At 54.8% G+C, this 18,260-nt stretch overlaps 1 protein-coding gene across 1 annotated transcript in view; it reads right to left on the bottom strand.

Annotated features, from left to right (window-relative positions):
* The window catches only part of CEP164 (centrosomal protein 164), a 61,927-nt gene that overhangs the window by 43,285 nt on the left and 382 nt on the right, over positions 1–18,260 (bottom strand). Inside the window, exons 2-4 of the mRNA XM_029915700.1 lie at positions 13,167–13,269; positions 8,655–8,766; positions 1,519–1,723 (exon numbers count right to left, since the gene is read on the bottom strand). Of these exons, the coding sequence (XP_029771560.1) occupies positions 1,519–1,723; positions 8,655–8,766; positions 13,167–13,248 (399 nt within the window). The 5' untranslated portion in view covers positions 13,249–13,269. The remainder of the gene's footprint in view (positions 1–1,518; positions 1,724–8,654; positions 8,767–13,166; positions 13,270–18,260) is intronic.

The raw sequence follows: 18,260 nt of genomic DNA, 5'->3' as shown, positions 1-18,260 counted from the left end.
CAGGCCCCCGTCCCGGCCCCGGCCTGCCCTCTGCACACACCCCTCCAGAGCCCAGGCCCCCGTCCCGGCCCCGGCCTGCCCTCTGCACACACCCCTCCAGAGCCCAGGCCCCCGTCCCGGCCCCGGCCTGCCCTCTGCACACACCCCTCCAGAGCCCAGGCCCCACTCCCAGCCCCGGCCTGCCCTCTGCACACAGCCGGGTCTGAGGCACTGTCCTGAGCCCGACACCCAGAGCGGCCGCCTGGGACCTCCAATCGCCCTCGGCTCCTGAAACCACAGAAGGAGTCCTTCTTCACAGGGACCTCCAAGAGCTCGGTCACACACCCGCAACTCGGTGACCCGATGCGCCACCCGGGGGGCCCTTGCTTCGTGCCTTCTGGCCCTTACTCATGCCAGAGCCTGCCCGGACACTGGGTAGTCCTGGGTTAGTGAAGACAGAGCCCATTATCCACCTTCTGCCTTTCAAACACATAACATTAGAAAATTCAACGGACGTGGACATCACTTGTCCTCTTTGCTCTGCCTGGAGGGACAGGCTTGTCGTGTCTTGGGATCAGGCGTAGAGATAGGTGCAGGAGGGGAGGGAAGAGTATCTGTGGAGCTTGGAAGTGATAAATTCATCACCAACCATCCGGTGCCAGAACCAACACCCTGAGAAGGAACGGAGGGCGGGGGCGGAAATCTTCACGGAAACGCAAGCACCAGGCACCGGCGGGAAACAGACTGCAGACGGAGAGCAGACGAACTGGACAGCGAGAGGGCTGGAAGGGCGTTCTCGGCGCTCCCCGCCGGCTGGCCCGGGCTCCTGTGTGCCCCCCCTCGACGTGCCCCGCCTGCACCCCGCCTGGGAGAAGGGCCCCCTGCGCCAGCGGAGCGGGGCCTCCCGTCAGCACGGCCCCCAGGCTGGGCTTCCCTACCTGTAAGCCCAGGCGGCAACTCCGCCGCTGGAGTTCGGACATGCTGGAGGGACGAGTAAAACAATTCGGGGAAAGGGCACTTTCAACTCGAGTGAAAAGGCTACCTGAGACCAAGGCGCTCCCGCCGCAATCAGAGTCCAGTCACGCACCCCTGCCCGGGGACGCTGGCCAAACAGAACAGGCCGCGGGAGTGGATGAAGCCCAAAGCTCTTCTCTTTAGACTCTGAAGGCACTGGCTTCCCGACAACTGAACTGTGGCCACACCTGCCGGGTACGGACGGGCACCACAGAGGGCCCGGCTCTCCGCCCACCGCCCCGCCCCCCACTCTCCCTTCTCAGACCGCGCCAAAGCCACACCCCAGGGGAGCACGCGCGCCCGCCAAGCCTCCTACGTGACATGTGCCTCCCGAGGGGGAGAAAAGAATCCTTCAGAGATGGTGAGAACTTCCAGAAGCTAGAGGAAAATCTGCCGGAAGACGGGCATAACGGAGATGGTGCGCTATCAAGCAATCGTGTGTTCCTGGCCGTAAACACCCACGGGCTCCGATGTCCCGTCGGGGGTCAGCCCCGGCTCTCTGGGAGGCAGCACCCACGGACTCACCAGCGGACTTTTAGAGGTCTCTTTGTCCTTCTTGTCTTTCTTTTCCTTTTTCCTTTTCTTGTCTTTCTTCTTAACGGTTCCTGGAGTTGACAGCTTCCCTCGCTCTTGGATCACCAAGTTCCGGTAGTGCTCGTCACACGGATGGTCCCACGTGGACTGCCCGTTGGCAAAGTTGAAGTAGTAAATATCCCCTGTGATGTCCTGGCTGTGGAGAGCAGAGGTCAGAAGTTAGTCGCTACTTAGGTCCGAAGCTACTTAGGAAAAAAAGGAAGAGAAGAAACATGGCCGGGAGGCAGAGCGGAAGGAATGGGTCCGAGGGGCAAGAGCAGAGAGAAGACGGGGACGCAGGAGAGGGAGGAAAGGGTGCCTTTAGGCTAACGTAGGCGTTAACGTAGATAGAACAACGGATTGGGTACCTAAGGACTTCTCCAGAAGGTGTACAGCCACTGGGCTTCCTAGGAGTAAACTTGGTTTGAGGTGGTTGAGCACAGATGCTATGGGATCTTAAAGGGAAGTTCTCGGATCGACCTTCCTTAATAATTTTATAAACGGTCCAAGGCAGAAAGCGGCATTGTGATAGCTCTGGTTTTACAGAAGGCTGAATTCCCAAGTAGCGATCCGAGACGGTGGGGATCAACAAAAGAAAACAATGTGTTTCAACAGGAACATGTCCAAAATAAGCCGTTCATTCCAGCCATTATCAAAAATCCAATGGGATGGGTACAGGGGAAAATATGCTCTTCACCATAGCAATACAGAAACACACACTGCCCAGGAACAAATCCAAAATCTTTATAAAGCTTCGCTGAAAGGTCAGGAAAAAGAAAAAAATAAAATAAAAAGCAGCTGGAGAGACAGCCCACGCTCCTGAATAGAAAGACTCAAGGCCAGGGCGCCTGGTCGGCTCGGTCGGCGCAACATGCACCTCTTGACCTTGGGGCCGTGAGTTCAAGCTCAATCTCAATTCTCATAAAAGAGAAAACAGGCGGAAGTGAGCAGGAAGAGTATCAGGGATGAGAGAGAGATAGTAAATGACGGAAAAGCACATGAGAAGATGCTCAGCATCACTAAACACCAGGCAACGTGAAACTTAGAGCCACAGTGAGATGCGGGGAGATGGGGCCCCTCGTGGGCTGTGGGTGGGGACAGAAAAGGTTCTGGCTGCTGTGAGAAACACTGGGGGAGTTTCCTAAAAACTAAAGAGACAGAGACCGGACAGCCCAGCAGTCCCAGTGCTGGACGCACAGCAGAGAGGAGAGCGGGATTCGAGCAGACATGTGCACGCCATGCTCACAGCAGCAGCGCTCACAGAGGTCAAAGGCGCACACAGCCTGAGTGTCAACCGACGGACGAACGGACAAAACGCAGTACACACACGCGCTGGGATGGGACGCGGTCTCGGCAGGGAGTGACCTACTGACATCCGACACCTGCCGCAGCGTGGATGGAAGGCGCAGACGTCAGACCAAGTAAAATACGCCAGACACAGGAGGCCGCATGTCGGGGTGCGCCGACGGGACCCGGAATGCGGTAATCAGCAGAGGTGGAAAGCAGGTCAGACGCTACCAGCAGGAGCTGGGGCAAGGGCAGAATGGAAACAGACTCCCCATTTCAAGATGAAAAAGTTCTGGAAATGGGTGGTGGTGACGCTCACACAATACTGTGACGTACTTCACGCCGCTGAGCTGGAGAGCTAAGAACGGCCACAGCGGCACATGTCACATTATGCATGTTTTACCTGGAAGAAACTTACAAACAAGTCATAATTTCAATGTGATAAGAGAAAGCCTATGGAAAAGTAAAAGGCAGGAGAGCGAGAGAAAAAAGGAGAAACAGTAGTCTAAGGTTAATACACAGAAAAGTCACTTTCACCTTCTCAAGAAAAAAGAAAGATAAGCAACCCACAAACAAAACGGCAAAGAACGCAAGTAAGCGAATGGCCAACAGACGGCCAGCTCAACTCTATGAGTGATTTTAGAAATGCAAATGTAAATGATCAGGTATAATTTCCTGTCCTTGGATCCACATTTTTTTTTTGTAGTGATCATTTTAGGGGGGGATTGACAATGTTTCAATTGATCATTTTTTTTTTAAGTAGGCTTCAAGCCCAATGCAGGGCTTGAACTCACAACCTTGAGATCAAGACCTAAGTTGAGATCAAGAGTCAGATGCTTAACCAACTGAGCCACCCAGTTGGAGGGGGAGGGGAGAGAATCTTAAGCAGGTTCCATGCTCAGCACAGGGCCTGACATGGGGCTCGATCCCACGACCCTGAGATCATGACCTGAACCAAAATCAAGAGTCCAACACTCAACCGACTAAGCCACCCAGGTATCTTGAAACCCGAGTTTTAATGCCAATTGACAGACACAAAATATGGCCCTAAGCCTTCATGAATTTGGCAACTAGGACCAAGGCCCTGCATGTCACTGGCACCGAAAGCTGCTCACTCCATGAACACAAGAACCTAGTGGGCAAGGAGGCAATCCAAGTCCAGGCAGGCAAAGTCAAATTTCACGAAAAACTAAAACCCCAAGACATATGTACACACAGAATCCAAACTGTGGCAAGGAAATCCCAACTCAGAAAATTAATGTAAAAATTTAGTCCTAAACCCACTGAAAAATCCTTGGCACAAAGCTATCATAAAGTCACTCAACAACCTAGGAATGAGACACAGAAAATAACTCTACAGAAGACAGATTCACAAAACTCCCAAGAATTAACAAACCCCATGGGAAGACAGTTCGTTGTGAGGGAAATCAGTGCCAGTAAAGAGGAACACTGGCACACGAGGACACTTGGCATGGTACAGTAATCAAAAGAAGACTAAAATTAACTACCTCTAAAATTACTATGGGGATAAAAAGAGTAGAATCCATGATGAAAGAACAGAACTCGGGGGTGGGGGGGAGAAAACAGACATATTGAAAAGAGCAGAACTTGTAGGAGTCGGTAGAGTCATTAAGTTAGGGGTGGGAAGGGGATGGAGAGAGACAGAAGTCCTTAAAGAAAGCACCCGAATCCTGAACTTAGGAAACAAAAGTAAATTCAGACGTGACACACTGCAGTGATATTACAAAACACCAAAGATAAAAATAATAAAACCATCCAGTGAGGGGGAGGGGGATTTACTACCCACAAAAGAACAAATGGGACCAAGAAAATGTGTCATTTTAGCAAAACCAGAAGCCGGAGGATAAGAGAAAATACTACTGTCCCAAGGCCTGTTAGTACTCAACTAAACTGTTGCTCAGAGTGAGACCAGACCAAAGTGACCAGGGACACAGAAGGCATAAACACATCTATATGTAACACACACTGATATAAAGGACATTCATAGAACCCTGTATCCAAAAACGAGAGACTACATTCTCATCGAGCATCCCTAGAACATTTACATAAACAGGGTCACTTACTGAGCCAGAAATGAGGTCTCAACCTGTAGCAACAAATATAATGAATAAAGTAAGTCAGAAATCAAGAATAATAAAGTACCCCAACTCTGTGTACCGCATCCCCTTCAAATTATTTTTTTTGAACAAAGATACATAACACAATTTTACAAAATCAAATCCGATAATATATAATCATGACCAAGTGGGCTTTGCCCCAGGAATGTAAGGTCGGATTGCCACTTGAAAGTCAACCAATATATCTGACCCTATTAAGACCGAAATAGAAAAAAACCATGGGATCCTATTCATCGGTACAGAAAAACCCCGGGTAAAACCCAGCCTCCTTTCTGACTCAGACCCCCGGCAAGCCAGGAATAGAAGGGAACGTCCTCGTGCCGACAAAAGGCCTTTAGAAAAACCTCCCGCTCCCATCATACCGGAGTCCTTAAGATGAGGGACAGAACAAAAATGTCCACTGTCACCACTTCTGCAATTAGAGGGTCTGGTCAGTGCCATCAGGACAGACATAAAAATGAAAGGTGCTCAGACTGGAAAGGAAGAAGTAAAAATGTCTTTTTCACCGACGATGCGATCGTGTATGCAGGAAATGCTATGGCATCTACAAAACTAGCAGAACTGACGGAAGTGAGTTCAGCAAGGATGTCAGCTATGAGATCAATACACAAAACCGAATTTCATTTCTATATAAAAGCAAGAGGCAATAGGAAATTTTAAAATATACCATTTAAAATATACCACTTAGGAAGAAATCTAACAAAATATGGGTAAGACACGTACCCTAAAAACTACAAAACATTTCTTAGAGAAGAAAAGCACCCAAAGAACCACCCCAATAAATGCAGACAGACCCTGCTCAGGGGTGCGAAGACTGCATTTAGTTTCAGAGGCCAAGTCCTCCTAAGGTGATTTATAGATTCGGTGCCATTCCAATCAAAATCTCAATGGGATTTTTTTGGTAGAAAATGACAAGCCGATTCTAGGTCCTGCAGAGGACCTACAATACCACACTGAAAATGGACAACAAAGTTGGAAGATTCACCCGACATGACTTTGAGATTTATAATAAAGCGACAGTTCTCCAATCTGTGCAGTCGGGGTTAAGATGGACAAACAGGCCAAGGGAAGGGAGCAGAGAAGCCAGAAGTAGAGCCTTCGTAGACGTAACAGACAATTTGGAAAAGAGATCTAAACACCTTTCAATAGCGGAGTGGCTGCACCGACCAGGATCTGTTACGACTGTGGTACATGGACGGGAAGTGTGACAAAAGGCTGAGGGAGGCGGCCCACAGACAGGAGAGGGATGCACCGGCTTACCGCTTACGACTAACAAAACCACGTGTGCGGGGGTGGGCGGTCCCAAAGGCCAGGAAGGAACTCACCGACTCACAGCAGTTACTCTTTGTGTTGAAAGGGTGGAAGATGACATGTACGTGTAAGTTTCAATGACTTAGGCTACTTTTAAAAGCGAGAAACCACTCGCGCTCCCCTGCAGGCTGAGGGCGCACTGGCCGCCGCTAGCAGGCACGAGGAGATGGAGGGCATGAGGCCTGGCACGCGCTGGCGCAATAACCAGTGACAGGCTCCTCCCTTCCACCGCTATTTTATCTTCTACCAACACTGCAGCCATTTGTTTATTTGGGTATGTGCGCATTAAGACGTTACTATACTGAATCTATTTCTCATGTGGTTTCTTTTTTTTTTTTTAATAAGAACTTTTTTAAACTTTTTTTTAATGTTTATTTTTGAGAGAAAGAGAGAGAGAGAGAGAGAGAGAGAGAGAGAGAGCAAGCATGAGCAGCGGAGGGTTAGAGAGAGAGGGAGACACAGAATCCGAAGCAGCTCCAGGCTCTGAGCTGTCAGCACAGAGCCCTGTGTGGGGCTCAAACTCATGAGCTATGAGATCATGACCTAAGCAGAAGTCACACACTCAACTGACTGAGCCACTCAGGTGCCCCTAAACTCTTTTTTTAATGTTTTTTCAAGGGAGAGAGGAGAGAGGAGAGAGAGAGAAAGGAGAGAGAGAGGGGAGGAAGGGAGAGAGAGAGACAGAGAGACAGAGACAGAGAGAGAGAATGAGCGGGAGAGGGTTAGAGAGAGAGGGAGAAACAGAATCCAAAGCAGGTTCCAGGCTCTGAGCTGTCAGCACTGAGCCCAAGGCGGGGCCTGAACCCACGAACCATGAGATCACGACCTGAGCCAAAGTCGGACGCTTAACTGACTGAGCCACTCAGGCGCCCCTCTTACGTGGTTTCTAATGAGAAAATGTATCCAAAAGCAAGAAGCACGCATACATACAAACTTAAAAACGAAGGCCAAGAAGACAGATGAGTAGAGAAGGCAAACGTGGGCATCGGGGTGGATCAGAAAGAGCAGAAGCCGCTCCCCTGCAAACACAAGCCCGGGGCCCCAGCACCCGGAAGAGCGTGCAGCCGACGGGTGCCCTACGGGACAGGTGTCATGAGAAGGGAGGGGCCTGAGGAGGCGCTGCTGCGAAGACAGAGGGAGCGCGGGGCGAGGCCGCAGCAGGGATGAGGAAGGCCCCCTCGCGGTCTTCCTGAAGCAGGGCCGGCGGGGGCAAGACCCGCACACGACACCTGGTGCGCGAGCCCGCATGACGGCAGAAGGGCGGGCCCCGGACACGCGCGGGGGCCAGCTGGGGACGCGCTTCAGGGAGCCGAGCGGAGCCGGCGTGCACGCAGCAGACACGCACCCCAGCCCCCGAGGGTGGTCCTCGGGCGGCGAGACCCCGGCACCTCCTCCCCATCGGCCCGTCTCCCGGGGGTGACCTGAGCGAGTCCACTCTGCGCGTGCAGGGAGCTCGAAGCGCGACAGCACAGGTGACCGAGTGCACAGACAGGAGCCAGTCAGCATGTGTCACCGAGGGGTCGAGCCCCTCCGCCCGTTGGCACAGCCTCGCTACAAACCTCAGCACCAGCACCCGCCTGCACCTGCTGAGGGCTCACAGTTGTCAACTCTCAGTGTCAGTCAGAAAAGGACAGTGACACTTCGCCAGCGGTGCAAAGCAGATGCTGGTGCTGCAGGACGTGACGCAAGGCAGCAGCTCCTGGGACCCTCGTCATCGGTGCTGAACCCCTCCCAGGGACCGTTAGGCTGACCTGAGGCTCAGGCCCAAAGCCTCAGGTGCACAGTGGAAGATCGTCCCATCGCTGTCCCCGACTCTGCGCAGGACAGGCTTCTGAAGGCGGCAAAGTGGGGCGCCTTGGTAGCTCAGTCTGTTAAGCGTCTGGCTTCGGCTCAGGGCCACGATCTCATGGTTTGTGGGTTCAAGCCCCACGTCGGGCTCTGTGCTCATGGCTCAGAGCCTGGAGCCTGCTTTGGATTCTGTGTCTCCCTCTCTCTGTGTCCCTCCCCTGCTCATACTCTTTCTCTCTCAAAAATAAACATTTAAAAAAATTAAGAAAGGGGCGCCCGGGTGGTGTAGTCCGTTAAGCGTCCGGCTTCGGCTCAGGTCATGACTTCACAGTTTGTGGGTTCGAGCCCCACGTGGGGCTCTGTGCTGACAGCTCAGAGCCTGGAGCCTGCTTCAGATTCTGTGTCTCCCTCTTTCTCTAACCCTCCCCTATTCACGTTCTGTCTCTGTCTCAAAAATAAACTATATAAAAATAAACAAATAAATAAATATATTCAGAAAAATAATCCAGGCAGCAAAGTAACGCTGAGCCCCAGTGCGGGCGTGGGCTGTGCCCACTGACTCACCAGGGCTTCCACTCCATGGGTAGCGGGGCCACGATGCCCTCCCGCGCCAGCCACATCAGCTCCGGCTCCTTGATGGGATCAATACCGATCTCTCTGGCGAATTCAACAATTTCTGCAGGAAGAGGCGGATGATGAGAAAGTAACAAAGTCAGGGTGTGGATGGAAAAAAAAAAAGATAATCACTATCAACCTTGTGAAACAATAATAGACGTATTGGTCTCCATCCCCAGCTCGTTACTGTGTGATCTTTGGCCTGAGGTCCTGACGGAGCTCCTAAAACCCCAGGAGCTCTGAGTAACAGAAGCCTCTTTCCTTCCATGAGGTGACTCTGGGTGGGCTCCTGGATGCGGGCGGGTCACCAGGAAGACGGAGCCATGATCGGAAGCTTGGAACTCTCAGTTTCACCTCAACTCGATCGATTGTGACTTGGTGAAGAAGCCTCCACAAAAGTCCCTAAACTACGGCGCTCAGAGAGCCTCTGGGTTGGCGAGCACACCCACGTGACCTCACCCTGGCTGTCCAATTGCATCCTATATCGCTTCCTTTACTGTAGGATACACAGTCAACGTACGTGTTTCCCTGCGTTCTGTGACCTGGTCTAGCAAGTCATCAAGCCCAAGGAGAGGCCAGGGGACTCTGGCGTGTAGAGCGTTGGTCAGAAGTACCAGGGACAACCTGGGACTTGCACACGATGTCTGAAGTTGGGGACAGTCTTGTGTGACTGAGCCCTCGGCCTGCGGGATCGGATGCTCTCTCCAGGAAGACAGTGTCAGAACGGAGTTGAATTGCAGGACCCGCAACTAGTGTCAGGAGAAAACCAGGCATCCGGTGCCAGCACTGTGAGTGTGAGACTGAAGGAAAAGCAGGTGTTTTTCCTAGACAACTTTTTTTCTACTTCACCTCTACTTTCCAAATTTCCTTACGTGAGCAGGTGCTGTCTCTAAATATGAATAACAAACACACCTAATGCTGTCTTCTTAAATTACAAACGGTACACCTGAGCCCAGGCGTGCTACAGCCACACTCCATGAGTGTCCCGTGAAGCGGAGAATGACAAGGCAAAACTGTAAGACCAAGACGCCTGTGTGGCGGGGCCTCGGGAAGACGCCCAGTGACGCAGCCAGAACCGTCCTGGTTGAGGGCAGCCTTACCGGGACACAAGCTCCAAAATCCTGGGGCACAAATGTTCGTCACTCAGTCAACAAGCAGGGACTGAGCAGCTAGAGAGGACTAAGCCCCTCGGGGACCTTACCAATGCATGAAGAGGGCGCAAGCCGAGGGCTCCGGGCCGTCGTGGAGACGCGCACCGCGGCCCAGCCCGGGGGGAGCAGAGGCAAAGCAGTGGCTGTTTGCGCCCAGGGCCAGGGAGAGCCGAGCGGGGACAGCGAGAGGGTCCGCAGGCAGCCTCTGCTCCACTTCTGTGACGTCCTGTGGACTCTAATGCTTGCGCCGTGCTCTCCGGGAGCCAAGCGGTTAGAAAGCTCCATCACCAGAGCTCGGGAGGAATGGGGGGTCCGTGCACTGAGCTCAGAGCCATCGCACCAAGAGGGGAAAGACAGAGAAGCCAACCGGCTCGACTAGGCGCCCAGAGCCCCCAGGAATAAGGAAACAAGGAGCCCGGGGGCATCGATGCCCCTGCCGGAGAGAGCCCAGGCCCAGGCCAGAAAGGCAAAGCCCGATGGGTTCGCTCCACAGAGAAGGTGGAGGCTGGCACACCTGGGCACCAGAAAGGAAAAAGCACTTTTTCAAAGGACCAGCTGAAGTCTGGCTGGCCGGAGACTTATTCACGGGTTTCACGAATAGTACCTGAGTGCTTCTTGTGTGCCGTGAATAAGGTCTCGTCCTCACTCATCGAGTCTACATTCTAGTAGAAGAAACAGCCAGTAAAGAAGCAAACAGGACGCCTGGGTGACCCAGCCGGTTAAGCGTCTGACTCTTGATTTTGGCTCAGGTCACGATCTCAAGGTGGTGAGATTGAGCCCCGCGTTGGGCTCCACGCTGGACGTGAAACCTTCTCGACGTTCCCCGCCTCCCTCTGTCCCTCCCCGTACTCTCTTGCTCTGTCTCTAAAAAACAAAAAGATGTAGTAGTAAACAGATCAATATACAGGGGTGAAAGCTTCTGATAAAGGAAATAAAGGAAGTAAATGACATGAGAGAGAGAACCTCAAGGTGGAGGTTCAGAGAGGGTGAAGGGAAGCCTCTCAGAATGGAACACAGCTGAAACCTTGAGGAGACAAGGGGCTGGCCACGCAGAGCACCGAGGAGAGAGCACTGAGGCAGAAGAGCAGGTGCAAAGGCCCCGCGGCAAGCAGCAGCTTGGCCCACTGGGGACTGTCAGAAACACCATGGGCCTGGCAGAGAGCAAGGAGAGTGGCACAGGTGGCCCTGCCGGCCACTAAGGGTGTTCTGCTGAGCGTAACGGAAACGACTAAAAGCAGAGTCCTGGTCTGACCTGCTCTCGGCTGCGAGAACACGGCTCTGGTGCAAGGGCAGCGCCCCCGGCAAGGGGCAAGGGTGCGAGCAGGGGGGCTAACAGGAAGCCGCGCACAGTCCAGAGAGAGAAATGGCGGCTTGAGCTGGACCGTCTCAACCTGGACCAACGAGCAGGAGAAAGTTTGTAGAGACGTGCTTAGAACATCGTCAGGGCCCCATCCACAGAGCAAACAAAAAAGATAAAATACGCAAGAAGTACACTGAGCAAGACACGTGTGAAAGCCTGAAGGAAACCCAGGTCCCTCCTGAAGAACACGAACAAAACGCCAGGGGCAGGAACGCCGTATTCTAGGGGAGGAAGGCTTAATACAGACGCCAATCCTCCCCGGGTTCACTCGTAGATTAGACACAATCTTCTCCAAAATACCAACAGTTCTCCCACCCAGAGCCCTCCCCAGAACCGGACACGGTGATTCTCAAGGTCCAGGAGACCAGACAACCAGGAAGACTCGGGCAGGGGTGCAGGGAACGCCACGGGGCACACCGGCCCCGCTGGATGAGAGAGCGCATCACGGAGCCTCGGGACCTAAGAGTGCGGTGCCGGCGTGTGAGCGAGTCCAGGGGAAGACAAGGAGGCAAACACACTCGCCGGCGCCCGTGACAGGCGTGGGGACGCCCCAGGAGAACATGAGAGCAGTACGTGTCCGCGCGGCGGGGGGGGGCAGGCTTTTCTGACTGTGATGGGCGTTCCGAGGCCATGTGAGAACGGACTGATACACTTAATGTAAAAATTAAAAACTTTCATACAGCAAACAAATGAAAATCCTACGCTATATGCAAAGTCCGGGGGCTCTGGGAGTGCAAGAATTCCTTCCCTCTCTCTAAACAGGCCTGCAAACCCCCTGAACTGTGTGCCCAGGTCCCTAACATGTGACAGTTTCAGAGGCCTTCACCCCCCAACGTAGCACAGAGCTTCCAAGTGCGGGCCCGTTTGTTAGGACACCTGGGTGTGGGTCCCGCTGCACCGCTCACTCAGTACACCTGTGACTGGAGGAAATGACGGAGCCTTTCTGTGCCTCGGTTTCCTCATCCATAGAATGGGAATGATAATAGTACCCAACTCCTGGAGTTGCTGTGAGGCTTGAAAAGGAAATACACGTAAAGTTCTTACCACAGAGACTAGCACGCAGGCGCACTCAATAAATTCTGTTATTACTGTTAATAACACTGTTGTTGTTTTAAAAAACGACACTGCTTTAGGTTTTTTTCTTAAGACACGGGGTCACCCCTGGCCTCAGGACACAACGTACCTCATGGCATCTTCTAATATACTTTCATTTATATTTGCTAACGATGCGTCTTTTTTTTTTTTAAAGATTCCATTTCTGAGTGATCGCTCTACCTACCACGGGGCTTGACCCTATATCCCTGCGATCAAGAGTCGCACGCTCCACCAGCGGAGTCAGCCCAGAGCCGCTTCGTTGTCATGTAAAATTAATCATTAGGGCGCCTGGGTGGCTCTGTTGGTTAAGCATCTGTATCCTGATTTCAGCTCAGGTCAAGATCTCACGGTTCGTGGGATCAAGCCTCGTGTCAGGCTCTGCACTGTCAGTGTGGAGCCTGCTTGGGATTCTCTCTCTCCCTCTCTCCGCCCCTCCCACATGCACACGCACACGCACACCCTCTCTCCCTCTCTCTCTCCCTCTCTCTCTCAAAATAAATAAACATTTAAAAATACAGTAATCATGGATCTAACCCAGGGTCAGCAAACTTTTCCCATAAAGGGCCAGACAGGAGTATCTCCGGCCGGGCGGGAGATGTGGCTCCGCACCCATGTCCACACTGCACACAGCCACAGACCACACATAAGCAAATAAGCACGGCTGTTTTCTAATAAAACTTTATTTAAGAGAGCACAAGAGGCGAGGTGAAGCCCGTGAGTTACAGTTTTCCCAGCCCTGATCTAACCAAATACACCGAGCAGCCCTGTACGCGCACCGTACTCTGTGTTAGAACAAAACTGAACCAGGGAGAGCTCCTGCCCTCGGGGAACTCGGACGCCCCCCAGGCCCCTTACCTTGCTCACTGGGGATGTACAGCTCATCGTAATCTTCCTCCAGGACCAGCTGGTCTCCTATGCGGATGGGTCTTCCGGCCATGATAGGTCTGGGCTCGAACACCTAGGTCCCGAAGACCCCCACCCAAAGAGAAAATCAGTGACCAAGTTTAAAAGGAGAGAGACCGGAGCCAGGTCATGGAGCACCCGGGTCCCACCCGACCCTGCAAGCCAACTTAGCAAATCTTCCAGACCCCAGGGAGAGCGAAGGGTGGGGCCAGTGGCTCGGAACCCCTGAGACATGTCTCCCGAAGGCTTGCTCAGTGCTCAGTGGGTCACAAAAGGCCTGGAGCCCCAAGTCTCTCTCGAGAGTGTGATTTCATACCGCGCCCCCCGCCACTGTCTAGGATCCGCAGCAAGCGAACCCCAGTGGCACGGAAACAGTGGCACCACGCCCACCATATACCAACATATCCCAGCGCAGCCACGCAGTCTGGACACACGTCCCCACCACTCACACTCGATAACGCCCGCGGGGAGCGTGCAATCTGGCGGAAGCAGCGTGCACAACTCCAACAACAGAAGGAAAAGAGAACACCGTCCTGCTCTGGGAGTACTAAGAGCGAAGTAACACGTTCCCATTGAAGGGGCAGAGGAAGGCTTCCTGAGCGCTGGGTGCCGAGGGCAGACAAGGGTCGTGCTCGTGGGGGGAGCTGTGCCGGCAGAGGGGACGTCGGGGCAGACAAGCTGCTCTGGAGTGCGGGGCGCAGCGTGCGTGGTAGGGGCTGGCGTGGAGAGCCAGGTCACGGAGAGCCCGGAAGACCATGCAGAAGTCCAACTCTCCCCTGCGGCAAAGGAGAGCCGCTGAGGGCTCCGGTGAGAGGAAGCGGCACACGCTGGCCTTGGTGCAGGCTGTGCGCTCCGGCAGGGGCGGACGACAGGACCGCGGGAGTAGGACGAGCGTCAGGAAAGCCACGGCGGAGGCTGCTGTGTGGGTGAGGGACGATGAGGGCACTAACTAGGCAGGAGCAGAGAGGAGAAGGGGCAGGTGCTGGGCGTGCAGGGCTAAGCGGGGCAGAGGCGGGAAGAGTCCAGCTTGAATCCCAGGTCTCTAGCTCCAGGGATGGGACAGCGACAAATTCTTCCACTGATGAGCTGATGCCGTTCCCTGCTCCTCCCTTCCAGGTCACAACTCTCCCCTGTGGCAGCTCCCGCACGGAGGCGCCCAGTGACGCAGAGGCACGTCCCCCTGAGAAGTGGCTGCCGGAGCGTGTCACCGCCACGCTGAGGGGGCCAGCGGTGGGGGCCGGCAGGAGCCCCGAGGAGCGGGGCCTGAGCTCACGGGTCCACCCGGGGCAGTGAGCGGACACAGCCCTCTTCCAGCGGGCAAAGTGAGCAGAAAGGCCCCGTCATCAAAAAGGAGGTGGGGGGGGCGCCTGAGGGGCTCAGTTGGTTAGGGGGCCAACTTCGGCTCAGGTCATGACCTCACCTCACTGTCTGTGAGTTCGAGCCCCGAGTCGGGCTCTGTGCTGACCACTCACAGCCTGGAGCTGCTTCAGACTCTGTGTCTCCCTCTCTCTCTGACCCTCCCCTGTTCATGCTCTGTCTCTCTCTCAAAAAAATAAACATTGAAAAAAAAATTTTTAAAGGAGGCTGTGTCCTGTAATGAGTCCTCAGGAAGTTGCCAGGTCTGGTGGCTCTGAATCTAAGACCGCTGGAGAGGGGCTCCTGATAAACAGCAAAGGCCACGTGAGGGACTGTCACCGCGCCCTCTGCACCCTGAGCGCTGACAGATGGGGCAGGAAGGTACCCTGCCTGAGGGCGCACAAGAGACCGCTCCCTCTGTCAGGCCGCGAAGCCAAGGGGCTGAAGCTCTGCCCCCTCCCGGTCCCACCAGGGCGCCTCCAAGCAGCAACTTGGTGCCTTAGGAAGAGAGGCTGAGGGACGCAGCGTCCTCTCCTCCGGTACGTAAACTCCGCGTCCTGCCCTAAGAGCCATAATGTTCCCGCGCACACGCGCACAAACACACACACACACACGCACGCACGCACGCACGCACGAGCGCGCGCAGGGCCACCGACCCGGAGAAAGCAGAGCAGAAAAGCACCAGGAACCAGGGCAGCTGATGGAGCTGAAGGAGCCACAGGAACCTTGAACTCTCTGAGTCGGGGGCGGAGAAAGGGAAGGAATCCCGGGGGACGGAGGGCCCCTAGCGGCCCGAACACCGGGGCAACCACGTTCCACGCAGCGGGCTGCGGCCTCCCACAAGGCGGCCTGGCAACCATCTCTGAGCATCTCAGAGACGTTTCATCTCCCCAGACACACCCCGTCTCCGGAAAGCACGGGGCAGGTGACATCTGTCTGGGGCAGGATGCCCACTTAGCTATAGTGAAATGCCAGAAGATCCTGGAAACCCCAAATTCAGGGGTCACTCAAATATGAAACCTTCCGCCGAAAAAGATGAAGACGCGAGCTGGCCATCTTCCGCCTCTTTTCTTTGCCTGGCCGGGCTTAAGAGGCGGGTAAGGACGGGACCCGAAGGGCAGGAACTATAGGGAGGAGGAGGTGGGAAGAGACATCATAGCATTTAATGGCTACTAGAGATCGTTGATTCATTTGAGAAATATTTATCAAGCACCTAAGTTTACTTTTTTTTAAATGTTTATTTTTTGAGAGAGAGAGTGGGGGAGGTGCAGAGAGAGGGGAGGGACATAGGATTCCAGGCGGGCTCTGTGCTGACAGCAGCGAGCCCGAAGTGGGGCTCAAACTCACAAACCGCAAGATCATGACCCGAGCCCAAGTCTGACGCTCAACCGACTGAGCCCCCCAGGAGCCCCTAAGTGTACCTTGGGCTGGGCACTGGGGATGCAGCGGTGAGTAAAAACGCCCGCACACCAACAGAGCGCGCACACGTGCACGTTTGCAGAAGTGGGGTTCCCTGCACGATTCCTTCCTCCACTCCGCCTGAACAAGTACGAAGAAAGTTCAGCAAGGGAAAGAGAAGATTTGCTGGAGAGGGCACTGGGGAGAAGGTGGAAGACACCGGAAGTGATTAGGTAGTGGTAATTGAACATGGGACTGGGAACGGTATTGGCTTTGAATCCCAGCTCTGCACTTACCAGCTGGGCAAGACACCTCAGTTTTCTCATCTACAAAATGGAGAACAATGTCTACTGCCAAGGCGTGTGAGAATTATCCAGTGCATGTAAGATACTTGAAACACAGTAACATCTCAATAAACGTCATGTGTGAAAGGCTAATTCTACACCGTACCAGGGAATGTAAGTTAAAGCCGTTGGGACATTCAGTGACCACTTACTGAACACCTACCCGGAGCTGGCACTGTGCTAACTCTTAGGGCTCCAGACGTGATTCCACAAGGCCCTGAACTCCAGCTGATCCCGGCTGAGAAGGCAAACGCATGAAGACAAGACTACATAACGCGTTAAGCACACTGAGGGAAGGAACAGGAAATGCAACAGGGAACTGGGGTAAGGATGGCGAATGTCACTTTGGATGCCAGGGGACGCGTCACAGCGCAGAGGGCCGCTGAGACGGCTCTCAGAGAACAAGCCGGGCTCCCCAAGATCAGGGGATAAGGGAACGTAAGGCAGAAGAAAGGCCGCGAAGGCCACGAGGCAGGGAAGACAACGGTGGGTGCAGAGAATCCATTTTCACAACGGAAGCCTGTATTCACTGAACACTTCCTGCGTTCCACGACCTGTACTAATACTGCGCACCCATCATTTCATGTCACCCTCTCAAACGGGTAGAAACTATTTTCCCAGGGACGCCTCGATGGCTCAGTTAGGCGCCGACTCTTGGTTTCGGCTCAGGTCACAATCTCCCGGTTTGGGAGCCCGAGCCCCGCCTGCTTGAGATTCTCTCCCTCTCTGGTTGGGCTCTCTCGCTCTTTCAAAATAAACTTTAAGTGTAAAAAAGAAAAATTCTTTTTCCCATTTTCAAACAAGGAAAGTGAGGCTCAGCCAGGTTAAATAAAAGAACAACTTGGCCAAGTTTCCGCAGGTATAAAGGGCACAGAACACGCACACCCCCGCGTGGGCACGCGCCAAGCCTGAGCTCCTAACCACTCGGACCTGAGCAGAACGCAGGGGGTAACGGGAGGCGCGGCTGGAGCAGACCTACAGGGAAGGCACGCGGCGCGGTCCTAAGGGCTGGGGAGGACGGAGGTCCTATCCCGCGCGTGATGGGAAGCCATCACGGGGTTTCACTAAGGAGACTGGCACGGTCCGACCCGCAGTCCTGAAAGACGCTTTGACCGGGGCAGAGGAGCGCGTTTGAGGCGGCAGGAATAGAAGCGGAGGGGCCGCTGGGCAGCTGTCCTGAAAGCCCAGGCTAGAATTATGAACGGAGTCGGCGGCTGCGGGATGGCAAGGAAGGACCGACGCTCAGGGCATGCGGGGGCGGAACCACTGGACGTGGAGCCTGCGGCCAGCGGGGAGGGGGCGGGGCCCGAACGCCGGTCCGACTGTCTGCTCCTCCGAGCCCGGCCCAACAGCCCCACCTGGCATCCTCTCTCGAGGGTAGGAAATGCCCATCAAACGTTCGGTGCCCAAAGCAGCGGAGTGAATTCCAGGGGCGCCAGGCGCTGGGGGAGGCGGGCGGCTGGGGAGCCGGTCAGGAAGCAGGCCTGAGCTCGGGGAAGAGGTCTGGACCTGCGCCGGCTGCCGTCTACACCGCCGTCGGGGCGAAATCACCCGGGGACGGTCTATGGTGAGCAGAGAGGCGAGGCCTGCAAAGCCCGCTGAGTTAGGAAACCCCGGAGCGAGGGGCCGCGGAGGCCAAGGGGGGGGCTGCGGTCCCGGCTGGAGGCGGCAGAGTTTGGATCCACGCGAGGAAAGGAGAAAACAAAACCCCAACCGTCCCCACTTCCCCGGCCGACCCGGGGCCGCCAGCAGGCCGGCCTGGCCCTGGATTCGGACCCGGGGGAGGCCTCCCCGGAGGCGGTATCCGAGCGGGCTTCGGACGCCGAGCCTCACCCTCCGGCCCCTGACAGAGTCAACGGGCGCCGCAGCCAGCTCGCAGGCGGCGCTCGCTCCCCGCCGGTGCCCCGGCCCCGCCGCCGCCCGGGAGGCTCCGAGGGATGCGCCCCGG

This window comes from Suricata suricatta, chromosome 11, assembly GCF_006229205.1.
Source record: "Suricata suricatta isolate VVHF042 chromosome 11, meerkat_22Aug2017_6uvM2_HiC, whole genome shotgun sequence".
NCBI classification, from domain to species: domain Eukaryota; kingdom Metazoa; phylum Chordata; class Mammalia; order Carnivora; family Herpestidae; genus Suricata; species Suricata suricatta.
Note: the sequence above shows the minus strand (reverse complement) of the source record. Positions and strands in the feature narration are given on the sequence as shown.